This window comes from Hemiscyllium ocellatum, chromosome 23 (assembly GCF_020745735.1).
Source record: "Hemiscyllium ocellatum isolate sHemOce1 chromosome 23, sHemOce1.pat.X.cur, whole genome shotgun sequence".
NCBI lineage: Eukaryota > Metazoa > Chordata > Chondrichthyes > Orectolobiformes > Hemiscylliidae > Hemiscyllium > Hemiscyllium ocellatum.
In genome coordinates, this window is record NC_083423.1 from 58,871,261 (window position 1) to 58,893,776 (window position 22,516).

A 22,516-nucleotide genomic window follows, 5' to 3' on the forward strand; every position below is an offset into this window, starting at 1 on the left:
AGAAAACCATTGCTGGTACAATGTGGTATTTGCCACGTTTACCAATCTGTGGAGCTGGATAAGGGAGTTCACTGCCCCAATTCTCTTTTATCTTTGCTTTGTCAGAGGGCTATCTAGAGATTAATAGAATCACTGTAGTAGAGCATCTACAGAAAAGGCACTGTTCTTGGTTAACCAGAAGGTAAATTGGATGATAGCGATAAGTACAATTACATTTAGTCAGGCATAATTGCTAGTACCTTATGGAGCTAGTACAGACCCATCTGTTTTGTCCAAAAGCAAGAGTAGAACCAAGATCTCCACTCAAAATGTGTGTGATATTAGTACAATGGAAGGAATCAATACAACATGAACATTAACCCCTTCAGAACCTTATTCAACACTCACAGGCAGAATGGTCAACAGCAGTTCCACAATAGTTATGATGATGGTTCCCATCTCAATAGAAAAATGGAAACAGCACATAGAAGTGTCACCTGTCTTGAAATCACCCTGCACTTGGCTTTACTCACTCTGCTGAGTTGTCCCAAGCTAAGAGAATTCTATATCACTGCATTGTGGCCGTGCCCATGGCTCCCTCATTGCTAGAATGACACACATAGTCACATAACAGCAACTGTGCCAGTTCTAGACGAGGAGAAAGTGAGGACTACAGATGCTGGAGATTCCTGATGAAGGGCTCATGTCCGAAACATTGACTCTCCTGCTCCTTGGATGTTGCCTGACCTGCTGTGCTTTTTCAGTGCCACACTTTACAACTCAGTTCTAGACTAGGCCTGGCATCATATCACCCATAAGAGTGGGTGTCTGCTGGTAGGTTTCTGGAAGTAGAGATGTTAGATATGGAAAAGGCATATCAGGTGATGGGGAGAAGGTGTTTAGGAGAAGGGATGTGACATACCTCCACAGAGGCCAATATCCCGTCACCATGGCTCCCTTTATTAATACATAAACAGTTCTTGACTTAAGTACTGCCTCATTCAGAACCACATTGCAGAGCATCAGTATCTTTGACACTCACCTTTTTTATATGTCAGCCAGGGCTTCCTGATTGGACCAGATTAACAGCCCCAACCAGTGACCTCTTATTCTATGAGGCCTAGCTGGCTGACCTCATTCCAACCAATACAGGGTGTTTGGCTGTGGGAGAAAGGGTGTTGGGTAATGGGAGGGTGGGGCTTGGAAGGAGGGATTCTAGGTGAATGGAAAAGGAGTGTTGGGAGAAGGGGTGTTAGGTGTTGAGAGTGGGATTGGGATAATTGGAGAGAGTGTCCTTTTAATTGATGGTGCTGAAAATGTGTTGCTGGTTAAAGCACAGCAGGTCAGGCAGCATCCAAGGAACAGTAAATTCAATGTTTCGGGCCAGAGCCCTTCATCAGGAATGAGGAGAGGGTGCCAGGCAGGCTAAGATAAAAGGTAGGGAGGAGGGACTTGGGGGAGGGGCGATGGAGATGTGATAGGTGGAAGGAGGTCAAGGTGAGGGTGATAGGCCGGAGTGGGGTGGGGGCGGAGAGGGTCAGGAAGAGTATTGCAGGTTAGGAGGGCGGTGCTGAGTTCAAGGGATTCGACTGAGACAAGGTGGGGGGAGGGGAAATGAGGAAACTGGAGAAATCTGAGTTCATCCCTTGTGGTTGGAGGGTTCCCAGGCGGAAGATGAGGCGCTCTTCCTCCAACCGTCGTGTTGTTATGTTCTGGCGATGGAGGACTCCAAGGACCTGCATGTCTTCGGTGGAGTGGGAGGGAGAGTTAAAGTGTTGAGCCACGGGGTGGTTGGGTTGGTTGGTCCGGGCGTCCCAGAGGTGTTCCCTGAAGCGTTCTGCAAGTAGGCGGTCCGTCTCCCCAATATAGAGGAGGCCACATCGGGTGCAGCGGATGCAATAGATGATGTGTGTGGAGGTCCGCCCCCACCCCACTCCGGCCTATCACCCTCACCTTGACCCTCTCCGCCCCCACCCCACTCTGGCCTATCACCCTCACCTTGACCCTCTCCGCCCCCACCCCACTCCGGCCTATCACCCTCACCTTGACCTCCTTCCACCTATCACTTCTCCATCACCCCTCCCCCAAGTCCCTCCTCCCTACTTTTATCTTAGCCTGCCTGGCACCCTCTCCTCATTCCTGATGAAGGGCTCTGGCCCGAAACGTCGAATTTCCTGTTCCTTGGATGCTGCCTGACCTGCTGTGCTTTAACCAGCAACACATTTTCAGCTCTGATCTCCAGCATCTGCAGACCTCACTTTTTACTCAAAACTTTTAATTGATGGTGGTCAGGATGGGTGAGTGTGTGGGAAATGGGTGTTAATTATAAGAAGATAATGATGAGAGTGTTGGGAAATGGTGTTGAGTGATGGTGGTGGTAGGAGAAAGTGAGGACTGCAGATGCTGGAGTGTGGTGCTGGAAAAGCATCTGAGGAGCAGGAGAATCAACATTTCAGGCATAACCCTTTCATCAGGACTGGTGGTGGTGGTAGGGATGTTGGATATTGGGAGTTGGGTGTTAGATAATGATGGTGATAAGATTGGGGATGTTAGGAGGTGGGTGTTGGGTAATGGTGGTGATAGGGGTGAGGGTGTTGGGTAATGGTGGTGATGGGGTTGGGGGTGTTGGGTTGTGGGTGTTGGGCAATGGTAGTGATAGGGGTGGGGGTGTTGGGAGGTGGGTGTTGGGTAATGGTGGTGATAGGGATGGGGGTGTTGGGAGGTGGGTGTTGAGTAATGATGGTGATAGGGGTGGGGGTGTTGGGAGGTGAGTATTGGGTAATGATGGTGACAGAGGTGGGGGTGTTGGGAGGTGGATGTTGGGTAATGATGGTGATAGGGGTGGGGGTATTCGGAGGTGGGTTTTGGGTACTGATGTGATATGGGTGGGCGTGTTGGGAGATTGGTGTAGGGTAATAGTGGTGGTAGAGGTGGGGGCATTGGGAAGTGGATTTTGGGTGATAGTAATAGGGTTCGGGGTGTTGGGAGGTGGGTATTGGGTAATGGTGGTGATAGGGGTGAGGGTGTTGGGTAATGGTGGTGATGGGGTTGGGGTGTTGGGAGGTGGGTGTTGAGCAATGGTAGTGATAGGGTTGGGGGTGTTGGGAGGTGGGTATTGGGTAATGGTGGTGATAGGGATGGGGGTGTTGGGAGGTGGGTGTTGGGTAATGGTGGTGATAGGGGTGGGGGTGTTGGGAGAAGGAAAATTGGAAATATGAGAAAGGTGAGAAAGAGAGTGTTGGTTGAGGGGATGTAGGGTGTTGGGAGGTCAGTGTTGAAGATTGGGTAATAACGGTCATGTGGATGAGTGTGTTGGGAATGATAATGGGATTCTTTGGTGGGAGAGAGGGTCTTGGGGGTGATGGTAGTGGGATGGGGGTGTTGGGAGGGTGTGTTGGGTCATGGTTATTAGGTGGGGAATTTGGGTGTTGGTCTGGGGGCATCTGGAGTCTGATATGGGCACTTTTGCCTCTTTCAGATTGTTGCCCCTAAGCGGAGGAAGCTGGAGGAAGCAGAGGCAGAGCTGAAAATCCAAATGGAGAAATTGAATAAAAAGAGGTCGGAGCTGACTGAGATTAAGAGTAAACTAGAAGTACTTCAGAACCAACTCTCGCAAAAACTTGCTGAAAAGAAGCAACTGGAAGAGAGCATCAAACTGACAGAGTACGTCTCCTGATGCCCACACTCAGCATACTGCTTTATAGCAGTGTGTGTGTGTGTGAGGGTCTTATGTATGTGTGTGTCTGTGTGACAGCATCTAGGTGAGTGTGTGTGTGTGTGTGTGTGAGGGTCTATGTGTGTCTATGTGTGTGTGTCTGTGTGAGAATGCCTGTGTGTGTATGAGAGAGTCTATAAGTGTGTTTATGTGTGTGTATCTATGTGTGTGCGTGTGTATGTCTGTGTGAGAGTGTCTGTGTGTGTCAGGGTCTATGTGTGTGTGTGTCTGTGTGAGTGTGAGGATCTATGTGTGTCTATGTGCATGTATCTATGTGTGTATGTTTGGTTGTGTGCATGATCTCAAAAGGCTTGATCAACTTCTCCTCGTTTATTTTAGTTAGTTACCAATCACCAGATTGGATTGCGCTCTGTCACTATTATCCTGACATTTGGAAACACGAAATATTGTAAACTACAGTAAATGGCCTTTTCTTTATATGCAGATGGTCTTAGCTGTCACTGAGAGGAAAGCACTCCCTCTACATCAGAAGGTCAGGTGGACCAAGAATCTCAGCTAACACCTCACTGTGAGGCTGAGGGAGTGCCACATTGTCAAAAGATGCCATTCTGGATATGAAACATTTAACCATTGCTCCCATCATGCTGACACTGTGTTCTTTGTGAGAAATTGCTGTTGACTGTAACGCAGTTTGGGACATCCTGTGTTTTTGAATGGTGCTGTATAAATGCATATTCAGTTGTCCATAATCACATGGTGTCTGGAAAGTGAATCATTTGATAGTGATTGAGAATTATAAGCTGGAGCTCTGGTGTCCTTGCACTGGAACTGCTGGAAATGGGTCTCGAACACATTAAACTCTGCCTCTTTGTCAAAGCCACAGATTTGTTCTGTCTTTACACTGTGGTCTCACAGTCTCTGGCATGAGGAATAATACTGTAAATGACAAATAACTGTCTTCACATATTTAGTTCCAAAATCTGGAATCCCTGCCTGTCCACCCATCCACTGTCACAATGACTCACTGGATGGAAACTCATATCAAACTAGTTCAGGAAAGGATGGAAGAATCCAAATCTGTGCTGTGGGTTGATGGCTGGGTGAGGGTGAGAGGGAGCAGTGCTGTCAGAATGGGCTGTGGTTCAGTGTCTCACGATTGCCTCTGGGTTATCTTGTGGGTTTGCAACATGCATGTTGCCCTCTGTCCCTGCTCATGAGCTCCAGTCTGATTTCAGGCTGAAACTGGAACGAGCTGAGAAGCTAATCAATGGCCTTGGAGGAGAGAGAGAACGATGGACTAGTATTTCAGAGCACCTGGAGGCAACATACCAGAACATTATCGGCGATGTTTTATTAAGTGCCAGTGTGGTGGCATACCTTGGTCCCTTCACGCCTGAATTCCGACAGGTAAGGCAAGCTGGCAAAGCTTTTTAATCTCAACAGCAATGCTAAGTGTAATTCCATGTGTGAGCAGGAATAGGGTGAGGAACATTGAGCTGTTCACAATTCCATTTGGGAAAGGACTTCCTGCTTACCGCATACAGATTCAACCTAATCATTACAGAATCAGAACTAAAGCAGTTTACAGGACCACTCGGATGTTTCAGCCCCTCATACCTATACCAGGCTGATCAAAGTGTACGTTGTTGTACTGTGTACACCAAGCAGTCTGCCACTTGGTTCTACTGTGTCTTGGAGACAAGCAAGAGGCAATTATCACTCTGCCCCTCTATCTTAGAGTGATTGAGAACAGCCCCAGTGAGGATCAGCTGCTGATTCTATACCATGAACACAATGTAAATGTTCTCAGTCTTCAACCTTCACTGCTTGCTTGCTGCTTTTGGTTGGAGTTACTGACCCAGTGTGCACATTGGGAAGGCAGGATGACAGGGTAACGTTTCCACCAGTTGCACCCAAGTAACAAGGACCCACCAGCTTAGCCTCCTTAAGACTCTTAACCCCTGATCTGGAATGAAGATTTCAGTCTTCCCAATCAGAGGAAACTATGGCTCATCCCAACCAGACAGACAAAAGTGCTTTGACAGTGTGGATACAGCAGAGAGGAAGAGTGTTTGTGGAGCCATTAGTGAATAAGTGCAACCTTGGGCCAGTGTATGGGGATGACATGAACTTCAACCTGTTTCCTATCTTGTAGTCTAAGTTGTGAGGCAGCAGCTGTTCCCTCTGGTTCTGAAAGGGTTAATGTTGGGGACTGCTTTAAGATCCACCCACTCTGATGATGACACTTGGATGGAGATAAGGCAGATGATTTTATTATTGTATGGAATGCAGATCCAAATCCACAGATTTCCCCATTGTTTTAGTGACAATGATGAACAAATTAATGCAATTTAGCCTTAATAGCTTCGGCTACAACTTTGCAATAATCAATATCTTGGACGTAGGTTTACTTGCTAAGCTGTGTTGGGACAGATCCTCTGTCCCCGTGTTCGTTTGGAGGAGAGAGACACCGGGTCTGATTAAAAGTATAAACAGGTTTAATGAGAGAGAGTCGTACACAGTACAGTGAGGTGTCTAGCTCACTGGAGAAGGCGTTCTGACTATTTTTTAATTTGTCTATCCTTTTGTTCTCTCACATTCCAGAGTTACATCCTTATTTGGTAAAATGCAGAATTTTCGTATGTGATTGGGTCTCACCTGATAACGTTCTATTACCTCAGTTTGAGCTACGTGCATCTAGACACGGCTCTAATGTCCTTTTATCTCTCACCCTCCCTGGGGCCTCTTCAGGCTATGCCATCAGCTTTTCAGTCTGTTCTTAGTGTAACATAATGGCTTACTGTTGTCTAGTGAAGCTAACAAGTTCCAGACTTGCTACTACTACCTTACGTGAGCACTACCTAACAATAAAGTTTCTTACACTACCTAACCTTAATAATGGATCCCAACAGCTGGAAGGTTCATTTTCATACATTTTGTCACTATACTAGATAACATCTTCAATGAGCATCTGGATGAAGCACTGGTGGTGTAGCCAGCTTTCTATTTATATGTTTGAGTTTCCTTAGGTTGGTGATGTCATTTCCTCTAATGACATCATTTCCTATGGTGATGTCATTTCCTTTTTTTCTCACGTGGTGGTAAATGGGCTCCAAGTCCATGTGTTTGATAATAGAATTCGGGTTGGAATGCTATGCTTCTGAGAATTCTTGTGAGTGTCTCTGTTTGGTTTGTTCTAGGATGGATGTGTTCTCCCAGTCAAAGTGGTGTGCTTCCTCAGCTGTATTTAAGGATGGAGTGGGTCATGTCTTTTTGTGGCTAGTTGATGTTCATGTATCCTGGTGGCTAGGTTTCTGCCTGTTTGTCACAGTTCTTGCACAGTATTTTGTAAATGACATTAGTCTTGCTTGGTATCCATATAGAGTCTTTCAAGTTCATTAGTTGCTGTTTGTGTGTTGGTGTGTTTGTGGGCTACCATGATGCCAAGGGGTCTGGAGTAGTCTGGCAGTCATTTCAGAAATGTCTTTGAAGTCGGAGAGAGTGGCTAGGGTTTCTGGACGTGTTTTACCTGCTTGTTTGGGTTTGTTGCTGAGAAATCGGCAGACTGTGTTCATTGGGTACCCATTCTTTTTTGAATACACGGTATCGGTTATTTTCCTCCGCTCTGCGTAGTTCCTCTGTGCTGCAGTGTGTGGTGGCTCATTGAAATAATGTTCTAACACAGCTTTGTTTGTGGATGTTGGGATGATTGCTTCTGTAGTTCAGTATTTGGTCTGTATGTGTTGTTTTCCTGTAAACTCTGGTTTGAAATTCCCTGTTGGCTGTTCACTCTACTGTGACATCCTAGGAATGGCAGTTTGTTGTTTTTCTCCTCTATCCTTCACCATAGGAAATGACATCACCACAGGAAATGGCATCATTGACCCAAGGAAAGCCAAACATATAAATAGAAAGTGGGCTACACCACCATTGCTTCATCCGGAGGCTCACTGAAGATGTTACCAAGTATGGTAATGAAATGTTTGAAAATGAACTTTGCATCTCAGCAAGCAAATCTACATCCAGAACCTCAACCTGTGCTACAAATCTTCTCAAAACTCACTAATCTACACCTTGTTAAGATAAGAACGTCTTCTTGTTAAGACTCACTTGTCATTGTTCCTCTATCATCGTAAACGAGATAGAGTTCCGGAGTCCTGAGGTCATGTTGCAGTTGTATAAGACTCTGGTGAGGCCTCATCTGGAGTATTGTGTGCAGTTTTGGTCGCCATACTATAGGAAGGATGTGGAAGCTTTAGAACGAGTGCAGAGGAGGTTTACCAGGATGTTGCCTGGAATGGTAGGAAAATCTTATGAGGAAAGGCTGAGGCACTTGGGGCTGTTCTCATTGGAGAAGAGAAGGTTTAGGGGAGATCTGATAGAAGTGTATAAGATGATTAGGGGTTTAGATAGGGTAGATACTAAGAACCTTTTACCGCTAATGGAGTCAGGTGTTACTAGGGGACATAGCTTTAAATTAAGGGGTGGTAGGTATAGGACAGATGTTAGGGGTAGATTCTTCACACAACGGGTTGTGAGTTCATGGAATGCCCTGCCCGTATCAGTGGTGAACTCTCCTTCTTTATGGTCATTTAAGCGGGCATTGGATAGGCATTTGGAAGTTATTGGGCTAGTATAGGTTAGGTAGGATTCGGTCGGTGCAACATCGAGGGCCGAAGGGCCTGTACTGCGCTGTATCCTTCTATGTTCTATGTAGATCTTTAGGCCCAGTGACAGTATCATTTTACCCCCATCCAGAAACATCCACTCCCAACCTCTGACACTCAGCAGTAGTATAAACTACTAGATGCACAGCAGAAATTCACCAAGATTCCTGAGACCACACCTTCCAAACCCACGACCAATTCCATCTAGAAGGACAAAGGCAACAAATACACAGGAACACCACCTCACCAACGTTCCTCTCCATTCACCATATAGTGCATATGTATGCATACAGAGCAGATACTTAATCTGTTTTCAATTCCAGGAACTACATCTTGTATAGATTTCATTTGTTGGTTGGTATTTCATTTTCTTTGCAGAATGTTTTGGGAGAATGGTTGGATATGTGCAAGCAGAAACAGATCCCAGTCTCCAGTGTCTTCTCCTTATTGAATACATTGGGGGACCCTGTGAACATCATGGAGTGGCAACTACATGGACTTCCACGGGACACGTAAGCATTTTCCTCCCTAAACCTCTGCCAGGAATGTGCAAAGACATTGGCACAGTCTCTCAAAACAATTTTCCTGTCCCCTCAGATTCTCTGTGGATAATGCCATCATCGTGACTTCAGCTCAGCGCTGGCCACTCATGATTGACCCACAGGGTCAGGCCAATAAGTGGATCAAAAACATGGAAAAATCCAACAAGCTTCATGTCAGCAAACTGACTGAGTCTGACTGTATTCGCACTCTGGGGAACTGCATTCAGGTAAGGATCTTATATTCTGTTGTCTGGTCAAACTTCTTCCAGCTCAACCTTCACTAGATCTGACAGTGTATACAGTCACGGTCCTGTGGCCTTTCACAGGGATCAGTTGGTGATTGGAGTATGACAACAGATTTCAGGACTTGCTCTTTTACTCCTTGTCAGCAGAGAAGCAGGCGTCAATGATCATCCTACAGTGGGAGGTAGATAATTAATTTAAAAATTCTTCAGTATCTCTGTCCTGGTTTATCCCCCATAAATTGAAGTCTAATCTTCAGGACCTGTGTCATCAGATGTTTGGCTTAACCATAAACCACTTCAGACCAGACTCTAACTAGCATGGGATCCTACCATGTCCCTTCCAACTAACAGAGTATCCATTTTTGCAGTGGGAGCGGTGAGAGCAAGGACCAGGGGTTTGATAGGAAGGTAAATAAATCCTATAAAAGCTTACCTCGTGAATAGGCGGAGCGCACACTAAGCAGGAGTAGACACAGGACTGCTGAGTAAGTGAGGTTATATATTTGGGTGGTTGCATTACCTGAAACAGTACTTACATAGTGTCTTCCACCCATTCTCCCCCTCCAACCAAAACAAAAGTTCTATGCACCAATTTGGTGAGGTTACTGGATTTTTAAAATGGTCTCTTTGGGAATTGAGAATAGTGGGAATGGAGGTTAGGGCAGTTGAATGCTCCTCCTGTAGAATGTGGGAGGCAATGGTCACTACTAATGTCCCCATCTGCGGGAAGTGCATCAACTCCAGCTCCTCGAAAACAGCATTAGGAATCTGGAGCTGGATGCACTTCAGATCATTCAGGAGGCTGAGGGGGTAATTGAGAGGAGTTACATGGAGGTAGTCTCACCTCAGGCATACAAAAAAGATAGATGGGTTACGGAAAGGGAACAGGCAGACCGTGCAGGGGTCCTCTGAGGCCATTTCCCTCAATAACAAGCAGAACATTTTGGATACTGTTGAGGGGGATCGGGGTAAGCTATGGAATACAGATCTCTGGCACAGAGTCTGTCCCTATTGCTCAGAAGGGAAGGGGGAAGAGGAGTAGAGCATTAGTCACTAGAGGACATAGTTAGGAGGACAGATAGGAAGTTCAGCGGGAACGAGAGAGACTCACAGTTGGTGTGTTGCCTCCCAGGTGCCAGGGTTTGTGATGTCTCTGATCGTGTTTTCGGGATCCTTAAGAGGGAAGGGGAGTAGCCCCGAGTTGTGGCCCACATAGGCACCCATGACATAGGTAGGAAAAGAGATGGGGATGTAAGGTAGGAATTCAGGGAGCTAGGGTGGAAGCTTAGAGCTAGAATGAACATGCTAGCGAGGTGAGGAATAGGGAGAGACAGCAGTGCAAGACATGGCGACAGGATGGTGCAGGAGGGAGGGATTCAGATACCTGGATAATTGGGGTTCATTCTGGCATAGGTGGGACCTCTACAAACTGGATAGACTAGACCTGAACCACAGAGGTACCAATATCCTGGGAGGAAGGTTTGCTAACGATCTTCAGCAGGGTTTAAACTAATTCAGCAGGGGGATGGGAACCTGAATTGTAGCTCCAGTGTCCAGGAGGTTGAGAGTAGTGAGGTCAGAAGTAAGGTTTCAAGGTCACCTTCAAGTCACATAAGGTTGCAGGTGGGAAAGTAGTTTGAAGTGTATTTACTTCAATGCCAGGAGCATCTGGAATAAGGTGGGAGAACTTGCACCATGGGTTAGTACCTGGGACTTCGATGTTGTGGCCATTTTGGAGACATGGATAGAGCAGGGACAGAAATGGTTCTTACAGGTTCCAGGGTTTAGATGTTTCAGTAAGAACAGGGAAGGTGATAAAAGAGGGGGTGGTGTGACATTGTTAGTCAAGGACAGTTACTGTGGCAGAAATGACATTTGATGAGGACTCCTCTACTGAGGTAGTATGGGCTGAGGTTAGAAACAGGAAAGGAGAGGTCACCCTATTGGGAATTTTCTATAGCCTCTGAAAAGTTCCAGAGACGTAGAGGAAAGGATTGCAAATATGAATTTGGATAAGAGCGAAAGTAACAGGGTAGTTGTTATGGGGCCTTTTACTTTCCAAATTATTGACTGGAAATGCTATTGTTCAAGTACCTTACATGGGTCAGTTTGGTTTCCTGAAGAAGGGCTCATGCCCGAAACGTCGATTCTCCTGCTCCTCGGATGCTGCCTGACCTGCTGTGTTTTTTCAGCACGACATTTTTCAACTCTGGGTCAGTTTTTATCCAATGTGTGCTGGAGGGTTTCCTGACACAGTATAAAGATAGGCCAACAAGAGGCAAAGCCAAATTGGATTTGGTACTGGGTAATGAACCAGGCTAGAAGTTAGATTTGGAAATAAGTGAGTACTTTGGTGATAGTGACCATAATTCGGTTAAGTTTACGTGAGCAATGGAAAAGGATAGGTGTATACAACAGGACAAGAGTTATAGCTGGGGGAAAGGCAATTATGATGTGATTAGGCAAGATTTAGGATACTTAGGATGGAGAAGGTAACTGCAGAGGATTGGACAATTGAAATGTGGAACTTGTTCAAAGAACAGCTACTGTGTCCTTGATAAGTATCTACCTGTCAGGCAGAGAGGAAGTGATCGAGCAAGGGAATCATGGTTTACTAAAGAAGTTGAATCTCTTGTCAAGAGGAAGAAGAAGGCTTATGTTAGGATGAGACGTGAAGGCTCAGTTAGAGCACTTGAGAGTTACAAGTTAGCCAGGAAGGACCTAAACGGAGAGCTGAGAAGAGCCAGGAGGGGACAGGAGAAGTCTTGGGCAGATAGGATCAAGGAAAACCTTAAATCTTTCTATAGCTATATCAGGAATTAAAGTCTGGTTGAAGATTTGTAGCTCGGGTGTCCGTTGTTGTGGTTCTGTTCGCCGAGCTGGAAGTTTTTGCTGCAAACGTTTCGTTCCCTGGCTAGGGAACATCATCAGTGCTATTGGAGCCTCCTGTGAAGCGCTGCTTTGATGTTTCTTCCGGTATTTATAGTGGTTTGTTCTAGCCGCTTCCGGGTGTCAGTAAGACCAGTAAGCCTTACTTCGGTTGTGGGTAAATTGTTGGAAATGATTATAAAATATAGGAATAATTTGATTAGGGATGGTCAATTTGGTTTTGTAGGGGGTAGGGTGTACCTCACAAACCTTATTGGGTTCTTTAAGATGGTGACCAAACAGGTGGATGAGGGTAAAGCAGCTGATGTTGTGTATATGGATTTCAGTTACACTTTTGTTAACATTCCCCATGGTAGGCTCTTACAGAAATTTGAGGCATGGGATTATGGGTGATTTTGTGTTTTGGATCAGACATTGGCTCGCTGTAAGAAGACAGAGGATGGTGGTTGATGGGAAATGTTCATCTTGGAGTTTATTTACTAGTGGGGTACCTCAAGGATCTATTTCGGGGCACTGCTGTTCATCATTTTTATAAATGACCAGGATGAGGGTGTAAAAGGATGGATTAATAAATTTGAGGATGACACTAAAGTTAGTGGAGTTGTGGACAGTGCGGAAGGATGTTGCAGGTTACAGAGGGACATAGATAAGCTGCAGAGCTGGGCTGAGAAGTGGCAAATGGAGTTTAATGTGGAAAAGTGTGATTCACTTTGGAAGGAGTAACAGGAATGCAAAGTATTGGGCTAATGGTAAGCTTCTTGGTAGTGTGGATGAGCAGAGAAATCTGAGTCCATATGCGTAGATCTCTGAAAGTTGCCACCCAGGTTGATAGGATTATTCAGAAGGCGCACAGTGTGTCAGCTTTTATTGGGAGAGGGATTGAGTTTCAGAGCCACAAAGTCATGCTGCAGCTGTACATAACTCATTTGGACTATTGCGTACAATTCTGGTCGCAGCATTATAGGAAGGATGTGGAAGCATTGGAAAGATTGCAAAGGAGATTTACCAGGATGTTGCCTGGTATGGAGGGACGGTCTTATGAGGAAAGGCTGAGGGACTTGAGGCTGTTTTCATTAGAGAGAAGATTAAGAGGTGACTTAAAGAGGTGAATTAATAGAGACATACAAGGTGAACAGAGGATTAGATTGGGTGGACAGTGAGAGCCTTTTTCCTCAGATGGTGATGGCTAGCACAAGAGAACATAGCTTTAAACTAAGGGGTGACAGATATAGGACAGATGTCAGAGGTAGGTTCTTTACTCAGAGTAGTAAGGGCATGGAATGCCCTACCTGCAACAGCCAACTTTAAGGGCATATGGATGAAAATGGAATAGTGTGGGTTAGATCGGCTTTACATTGGTTTCACAGTTCGGCACAACATCGAGGGCTGAAGGGCTTGTACTGCTCTGTTTATTCTATGTTCTATCACATTGACAAACCATGTGACTCAGGATAAATCTTTGAATCATATTTATCAGGAACTATTAGCCAAAGGAAAACTGGACTTAGTTGAATGATTTCATGGCTCTGAAGTACTTAATGAATACTTTTCATCAGCATTCACATTGGAAAAGGGCAATGTTAGTGAGAATACGGAGATACAGGCTTCACAATTCGATCAGATTGAGATTGACAAAAAGGAGGTTTTAGCAATTTCGGAATCTCTGAAAATACAATAAGACCCTACGGCTGGATGGAAATTATCCACAGGTTTTCTGGGAAACCAGGGAGGAGATTGTAGTGCCTTTGGCTTTGGTCTTTGTCATTGTTGACAGGAGTAGGAGGATAGCAGATGTTGTTCCCTTGTTCAAGAAAGGGAGTCAGGACAACCCTGGTAATTATAAGCTAGTGAGCCTTACTTCGGTTGTATTTAAGGTGTTGGAAAAGGTTATAAGAGATAGTATTTATAATAATCTGGAAAGGAATAAGTTAATTAGGGATAGTCAACACAGGTTTTGTGAAGGGTGGATCGTGCCTCACTAGCCTTTTTGAGTTCTTCGAGAAGGTGACCAAACAGGTGGATGAAGGCAAGGCGGTTGATGTGTACATGGACTTCAGTAAGGCATTTGATAAGGTTCCACACAGAGGCTATTGCATAAAATAAGGGGTTTTGGGATTGAAGGTGATTTAGTGGTTTAATGAGAAAAAGTGTGAGGTAGTTCACTTCAGAATAAGTGACAGGAATGAAGAGTACTGGGCTAATGATAAAATACTTGGCAGTGAACAGAGAGATCTCGGTGTACAGGTGCATAAATCCTTGAAAGTTACCACTTGGTTTGTAGGAGTTGTTAAGAAGGCATATGGGGTGTAGATGTTTGTTGGTAGGGGGATTGATTTCGGAGCCACAAGATCATGCTTCAGCCATACAAGATACTGGTAAGGCCGCACCTGGAGTACTGCGTGCAGTTCTGGTACAGTTATAGGAAGGATGTGAAAGCTATGGAAAGGGTGCAGAGGAGATTTACTAGGATGTTGCCTGGTATGGAAGGAAGGTCTTACAAGAAAAGGCTGAGGGAACCGAGGCTGTTTTTGTTGGAGAGAAGATTGAAAGGTGACTTAATCGAGGCGTATAAGATAATCAGCAACTTAGATAGTGAGAGCCTTTTCCCTTGGATGGTGAAAGCTAATATGAGGGGACATAGCTTTAAATTGAGGGGTGATAGATTTAGAAATCGGGGGTAGAGGGGTAGTTTCTTTACTCAGAGAGCAGTAGGGGCATGGAACGGCCTGCCTACAATTGTAGTAGACTTTCTGATGTTAAAGGCAATTAAATGGACATTGGATATACATATGGCTAACAATGGAATGGTGTAGATTAGATGGACATCAGATTAATTTCACAGGTCACTGCAACATTGAGGACTGAAGGGTCTGTACTGCGCTGTAACGTTCTATGTTTGTTCTATATTTTAAGATTCTTATGCAATTCATTTGTGGGTCAGCTCTTTTCAGAATATTTGAAACATATACAGTATCCACAATGATTGAAATATCATTTGTCAGACACCACCCATACACACCTAGTGCCAACATCAATACATCCCATTATATTCATTACAAATGCATCAGAATGGAAAACCCTAGCACATCTGGCCAATATCCAGTTTGGGTTGATGTGCAACAATGACAATTTGCACCACATAAGTGATAGACAATAACTATCTCTGACACAAAAAAAGAGCCTTTACCATTTCCTGTCATGTTCAATGGTATTGCCATTATTCAATCTTCCACTATCAATAACCTGGGATTACTATTGACCAGAAACTAAACTTGACTAGCCATATAAATACAGTGGCTGCAAAGGCAGGTCAGAAGCTGCAATAAATAACTCAAACTCCTGACTCCCCAAAGCTTGTCCACCACTTACAAGGTACAACTCAGGAGTGATGGAACACTCCCCATTTGCCCGAATAGTGCAACTTCAACACCAAGAAGCTTGACACCATCCAAGACAAAACAACCTGCTCAACTGGCACAACATTCACAAACATCCACTCCCTCCACCACCTGGAAGGACAAGAGTAACATCTGCATGGGAGCATCACCACCTCCATGATCCCCTCCAAGTCTGACTTTGAAATGTGTCACCTTTTCTTCACTGTTTACAGCACAGCCCAAAGACAGCAATGGTTCAGGAAGGCAGCTCATCACTACCTTCTCCAGGCCTGCTATAAATGGACAATAAATGCTGGTCTAGCCAGTGAACCACAAAATCCCATGAAAGAAAACCTTATCTAAACAAAAATTATATTCTCCAACAGTTAGCATGTATAATACTGGGATAGATGAGGCCCATTTGCTCTGCTTTACAGCAGAATATGGCTCTTAGAAACCTATTTTCTAGCCTTCCCATCTTTATGAGCTGAAAGTGTGTTGCTGGAAAAGCACAGCAGGTCAGGCAGCATCCAAGGAGCAGGAGAATCAACGTTTCGGGCATGAGCCCTTCTTCAGGAATGAGGAAAGTGTGTCCAACAGGCTAAGATAATAAGTAGGGAGGAGGGACTTGGGGGAGGGGTGTTGGAAATGCGATAGGTGGAAGGAGGTTAAGGTGAAGGTGATAGGCCGGAGTGGGGTGGGGTGGGGGCGAAGAGGTCAGGAAGAAGATTGCAGGTTAGGAAGGTGGTGCTGCGTTCGAGGGTTGGGACTGAGACAAGGTGGAGGGAGGGGAAATGAGGAAACTGGAGAAGTGGGAGTTCATCCCTGAGTTCATTCCCATCTTTATGGTAAGTTAATGAATTGTTGCTGCGGAAAATATATGGTCGATAGATGTGATTGAAATTCACACAAAGCAAAGTCAAGGGAGATGGGTCAGGACATGTTAAACTTTGGGACACAGAGTATTCCATTGCATATCACTGCCTAAGGTGGTGTCTGTCCCACCTTAAAAATGTGAAACTTCCAAGTGAGCATCACACCCAGAATTGACCCTGAAGATGAACCACCATCTACTTACCCATCACTGATTTCAAGGTTCCTCAATTAATCTATATGAAAACTTGCATTCATTAAACAGATCAAGGAATAACCATTAGCAATTAGCAAACTCAACAAAATCAAACATTAAATTATTTCTTTCCAAACCCAGATGTCAAGAAACAAAAACAAAAATTAAATCAGTCAGACAACGTTCAGACTGTCTTCACTGTTGGTTTTTCTTTCTCCCTTATGTGGCTACTAAAAATAGCACTCAATTTAATAAGCATGATAGAGTCTCTAACGTTCCATGTCTTAGCACACTGTCTAAATTATTAATTTCTATCTTCTAGTTTGGAAATCCAGTTTTAATTGAAAATCTTTCGGAAGAACTCGATCCCATTCTGGAGCCGTTGCTGCTGAAACAAACTTTCAAACAAAGAGGGATGGATTGTATTCGCCTTGGAGAAACAGTTGTCCAATACTCAAAAGATTTCAAGCTGTACATGACCACTCGGCTTCGAAACCCCCATTACCTCCCAGAGGTTTCTGTCAAGGTAGACCCATCAATCAGTTCACATCAAAACAGGGACAGCTAAAATTGGTTTGGTGCAAAAATCAAGTTGTTTATTCCCTATGATCGTTCCCAACAAACCTGAGCTGGTGAATCCCTCCAATTAGTCCTGTCATCTCTTACAGCCAGAGAGATATGGAGCAGACACCATAAGATGATGCCTGTAGACCTGTCACCTGCCCTTTCTCCTACTATGTAGTTTAGTAAGATCTAAGTATAGGATCAATGTTCTGGCAGTGTCTGTTGGGGTGCCTGCTAATTACTGGGGTTTACTCACAAATGTATTTGCTGATATTGTTACTGCAAAGGGCCATCTCTATATACAGGACCGTGATGCAACAATGCTACTGGAGCTGATTCACCTCAGGGATGTGGGCAGTGTTTATGGAGAAGTAAATTGAGTTAACATTTGGGTGCAATATGATGCTTCTGAACTGAAGAGAGAGGTAAATGCATGGCACGTTTTATAATCCAAGAAAAGTAGGGAAAAGAACATTTGTATAAGAAGGAAGGTCAGGGAAGGTTAGAGCGTGAGGGATATTAGAGATCACAGGAGTCACACTACAAAAGGCAATGTGGGATGTAATGGTTTTAGAGAAAGGATAAACCATAGATACAGAGCAGTAATAGCAAGTTTTGAGAAGATTTGTAGCTTAGGTTGAGGTTCTGGATGTGGGTTTGCTTGTTGAGCTGGAAGGTTCATTTCTAGACATTTCATCACCATACTACACCTTCAGAGGGCCTCCAGGTGAAGCACTGCAGATTATTCCTGCTTTCTATTTATATGTTTGGGTTTCTTTGGTTGGTGATATCATTTCCTGTTCTTTTTCTCAGGGGGAGATAGATGAGGTCTAACTCAATGCATTTGTTGATAGAGTTCCAGTTGGAATGCCATGCTTCTAGGAATTCTCGTGTGTGTCTCTGTTTGGCTTGTCATAAGATGGATGTGTTGTCCCAGTTGAAGTGGTGTCCTTCCTTGTGTGTATGTGAGGACAGTAGTGAGAGAGGGTCATGTCGTTTTGTGGCTAGCTGATGTTCATGTATCCTGGTAGCAAGGTTTCTGCCTGTTTGTCCAAGGTAATGTTTGTTACAGTTCTTGCACAGATTTTTGTAAATGACATTAGTCTTGCTTGTCTGTATGGAGTCTTTCAAGTTCATTAGTTGCTGTTTGTGGGCTACCATGAGGCCAAGGGGTCTGGAGTAGTCTGGCAGTCATTTCAGAATTGTCTTTGAAGTAGGGGAGAGTGGCTAGGGTTTCTGGACGTGTTTTATCTGCTTGTTTGGGTTTGTTACTGAGAAAGCAGCGGACTGTGTTCATTGGGTACCCATTCTTTTTGAATACATGGTATAGGTGATTTTCCTCCGTTCTGCGTAGTTCCTCTGTGCTGCAGTGTGTGGTGGCTCATTGAAATAATGTTCTAACACAACTTCGGCTGTGGGTGTTGGGATGATTGCTTCTGTAGTTCAATATTTGATCTGTATGTGTTGTTTTCCTGTAGACGCTGGTTTGAAGTTCCCTGTTGGCTGTTCACTCTACTGTGACATCCTAGGAATGGCAGCTTGTTGTTTGAATTTTTTCACTAAAGAGGAGGAAAACAACTCCCTTGTTGGTCCAACCTCAATCCCCAATTGCTCTATCATCGTTCCCCTCTCCCCACTCTCCTGCTTTCTCTAAACCCCTTCCCTCCCACTCTTTCCCCCTTTCCTTTTACCCTAACCCACTTCCCCTTCCTCCACCCTCCCACTCAGCCTCACAAGAAAGCAAAACATATTGTGCAAATGTAATGTTTGTTAAGGAGCTCATATAATATTAGTCCTGTGTTTCAATGTGCAGGTCAGGGGGGATTTGAGTCACATTCCAGGATTTGGTGGTTAAAGAAGGTGTGTTCATGACATGACCAAACAAGTTAAGGATTAGTTTATACCTGTTTCCACTGGGACAGAGAGTGGGAGAGATTTCTGCTCAACCATAGGATTGGGAGTGATAGGAACCTCAGCCAGGGCCATCGATAGCTCCATAGAACATGCATTGAAAAAGTGTGTGTTGTCATTGCACCTGTGTCTCCCCAAGTGATCTGTAATTCACAACTACTTTTATTGTGCTCTTTTAGAAAGGAAGGCATGGCACAGTAGCTCAGTGGTTAGCACTGCTACTTCACAGAGCCAGGGACCTGAGTTTGATGCCAGTCTCGGCCGACTGTCTGTGTGGAGTTTGCACGTTCTCCCCGTGTCTGCGCAGGTTTCCTCCCACAATCCAAAGATGTGCAGGTTAGGAGAATTGGCCATGCTAAATTGCCCGTAGTGTTCAGGGATGTGTGGATTAAGTGCATTAGTCAGAGGTAAATGTAGAGTAATAGTGGAGGGAAATGGGTCTGGATGGGTTGCTCTTCAGAGATCAGTGTGAACTTGTTGGGCTAAATGGCCTGTCTCTACACTGTAGGGACTCAATGATTCTCGGAAAGTTTCATTCCTGCTATGGGCAGGGATGGTGCCAAACTCAAAGTGATATCTTTGATTTTTCAGGTCACTCTCCTAAACTTTATGATCACATCTGTCGGCTTGGAGGACCAGCTGCTGAATATCGTTACAGCGAAGGAGAAACCGGAACTGGAGGAAAAAAAGAAAGTTCTTTATCTGGAAAGGGCAGAAAACAGGTACGAGTGAAAACAGTAGCATCAGACCCAGGGTGACAGCTCTGGTCACAGTATCACACACTGAAACCAAACCGGATGTTGGAACAAAGAAAGGTTAAGTTTGACCAGGTTCATCATCTGAAACAGTGGGAAATATAAATGATTCAGAACTGGTTTACAATGTTTTAGCATTGATTAGGAAGGAAGTTCTTCAGAACTTGCAATGTGAGCTGCACAGTGTTCTGCTTAGACCCAGCTTGAGGATAGCATTTGCTCTGGACACTACACTTCAGTGTGCACCTTGGAAGGATTGTTGGGCTCATTATAGGCACAAATTCCTTAAACCAGGCTTATATTCCATTGAGCTCCGAAGAAGAGCTCATTGCCATGTTTAAGATGTCTAAATGGATTTTATACTTAATGGAGAGAAACCATTTTGTCTTGAGTGCAGCACAATGAGTAGAGGTTTATCATCTCAACATGCCCATTCTAGAAGCTCAAATTGAAATCAAAAAGCAATTTTTCACTGGATTATAGAAACTCCCCCATCTCCCTGTGGATTCTGAGTTAAAAAACACACAACAATGGGTTATAGTCCAACAGGTTTATTTGGAAGGTATTCCAAATAATTCATCAGGTAGCTGTGGAGTAGAAGATTACTGATGAAGGAGCAGCGCTGCAAAAGCTAGTGCTTTCAAATAAACCTGTTGGACTACAACCTGATGTTGTGTGATTTTTAACTTTGTCCACCTCAGCCCAACACTGGAACTTCCACATAGTGGTACTTAGGAAAGCCTTGGTCTGATTAAACTCAGTAATAGTTTGAGAAACAATATCTTTCCGACTATGCATGTTAGACCATAAGATGTAGGAACAGAAGTAGGCCATTCAGCCCTTCAAGCCTGTGCTGCCATTCAGTTTGTCTACAGCGGATCTCATTATTCTTACACCTTCTTGTCTTTTCCCTCTAACATTATAAATTTCAGGACTTTTCATGGAGTTCAATGTTTTTGGGGTCTAACCCTTGCCCTCATTATACAGGCTGTAACATGTTACTCAAGAATCCACCTTTCCCTTTCACATTGGCTCAAAGCCCATCTTTGTTTATTTATTTATATGTTCCATTATTACCTCTTTTGACTTCTTATTTTCCCCTACCTACTACCTGATCACAGCCCTTCCCTTTATCCCTACACTCATTCACTTTCTCTGACCCTGCACCAGGTTAAATCCTGCTACATCTCAAACTTTTTTTCTGGTTCGGATGACCCACCATCACACTGAAACATGAGATGGAGCTTTCTCTTGGGTTCGCGAATGTACATCAGAACGTTTCCCAATTTGTACTGAATGTGCTGAAGAAGGGTCACAGGACCCGAAACATTGACTCCGCCTTCTCTCCATGGATGCTGCCAGACCTGCAGAGTTTCTCCAGCAATATCTGTTTTTTTCTTCTCATTTCTAGCATCCATAGTTCTTTACTTTTTCCATTATGTATACTCTTGATGGCCCAGGTAATAACTTAGTGACTAATACTGTTCCCAGTGAATAGGCTCTCATCTGTAAGCCGCAGTTGAGGCTGGAGGAGTGGGGTCACTGAGGAGGATATAGGGGCACGTCATTAAAATCCAGTAATTCCACATTAGGTTACTTTATCCCAAATAGTGTCATGCCCATTTCCTTCATGCGCTATCACCATGAATCTGATGATTGATTCTAATTTCAATACTCAGGAAGCTTCTAAAAGAAACCGAGGATCAGATCTTGGAGGTGCTGTCCATGTCGCAGGGGAACATTCTGGAGGACGAGCGAGCCATCAATATTTTGTCATCTAGCAAACAGCTCTCGCAGGAAATCCTAGAGAAACAGCAAGTCACGACACAGACCGAGAAGCAGATCGATGAAACCAGGGATGGCTACAGGCCTGTCAGTCCATTGCTCATTTGGCATTCTAGAATCTTCCATGCATTTCTAGTATAGAAGAATTTGTTTGCCCAATGATTGATGTCAGATTGCTTTGTGGCTAATCAGACAGTCGATGAATGTTTTAGAAAGTAAAGGTACATATGAACATAGGAATTAGGAGTGAGAGTAGGCAATTCAGTCCTTTAAGCCCACTCTGCCCATTTAACATGATCATGGCTGATCTTATCCTGGTTTCAACTCCACTTTCCTGCCTGGTCCCCTTTATCCCAGTTTTCATCAGAAACATATCTATTTCTTTCTTGTATCTGTTGGTTGATTCTCCCTCCACTGCACTCTGAGGCAATGGGTTCCACAGATTCATAATCCTCCAAGAGAGGTAGTTTCTCCTCATCCCGGTTATGAACCTATCTCCTCTCACTCTATATCCAAGATATCTTGTTTGAAACTGTCCTACAGGTTTCTTTTGTTTGATTTCAGCTCTTTACACAATAACGTTCTGGAGGAGATAGGGTCAAGATTTATTTGTGTGAATATATTTATACTGAGCCCTCTCTGTCTCTGTCACCTTCTGATGAGACACTACATTATTTTCAAGGAGCTGTCTCCATTTCATTTTTGCTAAGTTGCATTTCATCTTCATAAAACTGGCCTTTCCCCAAACTAAGAACTTTTATTCCTAGTTTAGTTTTTCTCCTTTTCCATCGGTATTCTAAATTATGAGCACAGCCACAAATATGCTTTTCCACAGATGTTCCTTTTCCCTGCCCAGCTTCACTCTCAGAAACTTTGATCGTAGAGGTGCCCTTTCTCTTGGGTATGCCCTGGCAGAAAGACCTCTCTGCCCCTCTGCCTGTTGGATCCTCCCTCCTGTATAGCTGACTCAGCCATGAATCTAATTGCTGATTCAAGTCATATGTGTGTTAGGGATCCCTGCAAAACTTGCTTAACAATCATCCATTCCCTTTCTGCC

The 22,516-nt window shown here is 44.3% G+C and overlaps 1 protein-coding gene across 2 annotated transcripts in view; it reads left to right on the forward strand.

Annotated features, from left to right (window-relative positions):
- The window catches only part of LOC132826812 (dynein axonemal heavy chain 3-like), a 323,241-nt gene that overhangs the window by 229,045 nt on the left and 71,680 nt on the right, over window positions 1–22,516 (forward strand). For both annotated transcript variants that reach the window (XM_060843056.1, XM_060843057.1), the window contains 7 exons: window positions 3,458–3,642; window positions 4,891–5,062; window positions 8,701–8,834; window positions 8,920–9,091; window positions 16,767–16,970; window positions 19,511–19,641; window positions 21,354–21,546. In XM_060843056.1, the coding sequence (XP_060699039.1) occupies window positions 3,458–3,642; window positions 4,891–5,062; window positions 8,701–8,834; window positions 8,920–9,091; window positions 16,767–16,970; window positions 19,511–19,641; window positions 21,354–21,546 (1,191 nt within the window). The remainder of the gene's footprint in view (window positions 1–3,457; window positions 3,643–4,890; window positions 5,063–8,700; window positions 8,835–8,919; window positions 9,092–16,766; window positions 16,971–19,510; window positions 19,642–21,353; window positions 21,547–22,516) is intronic.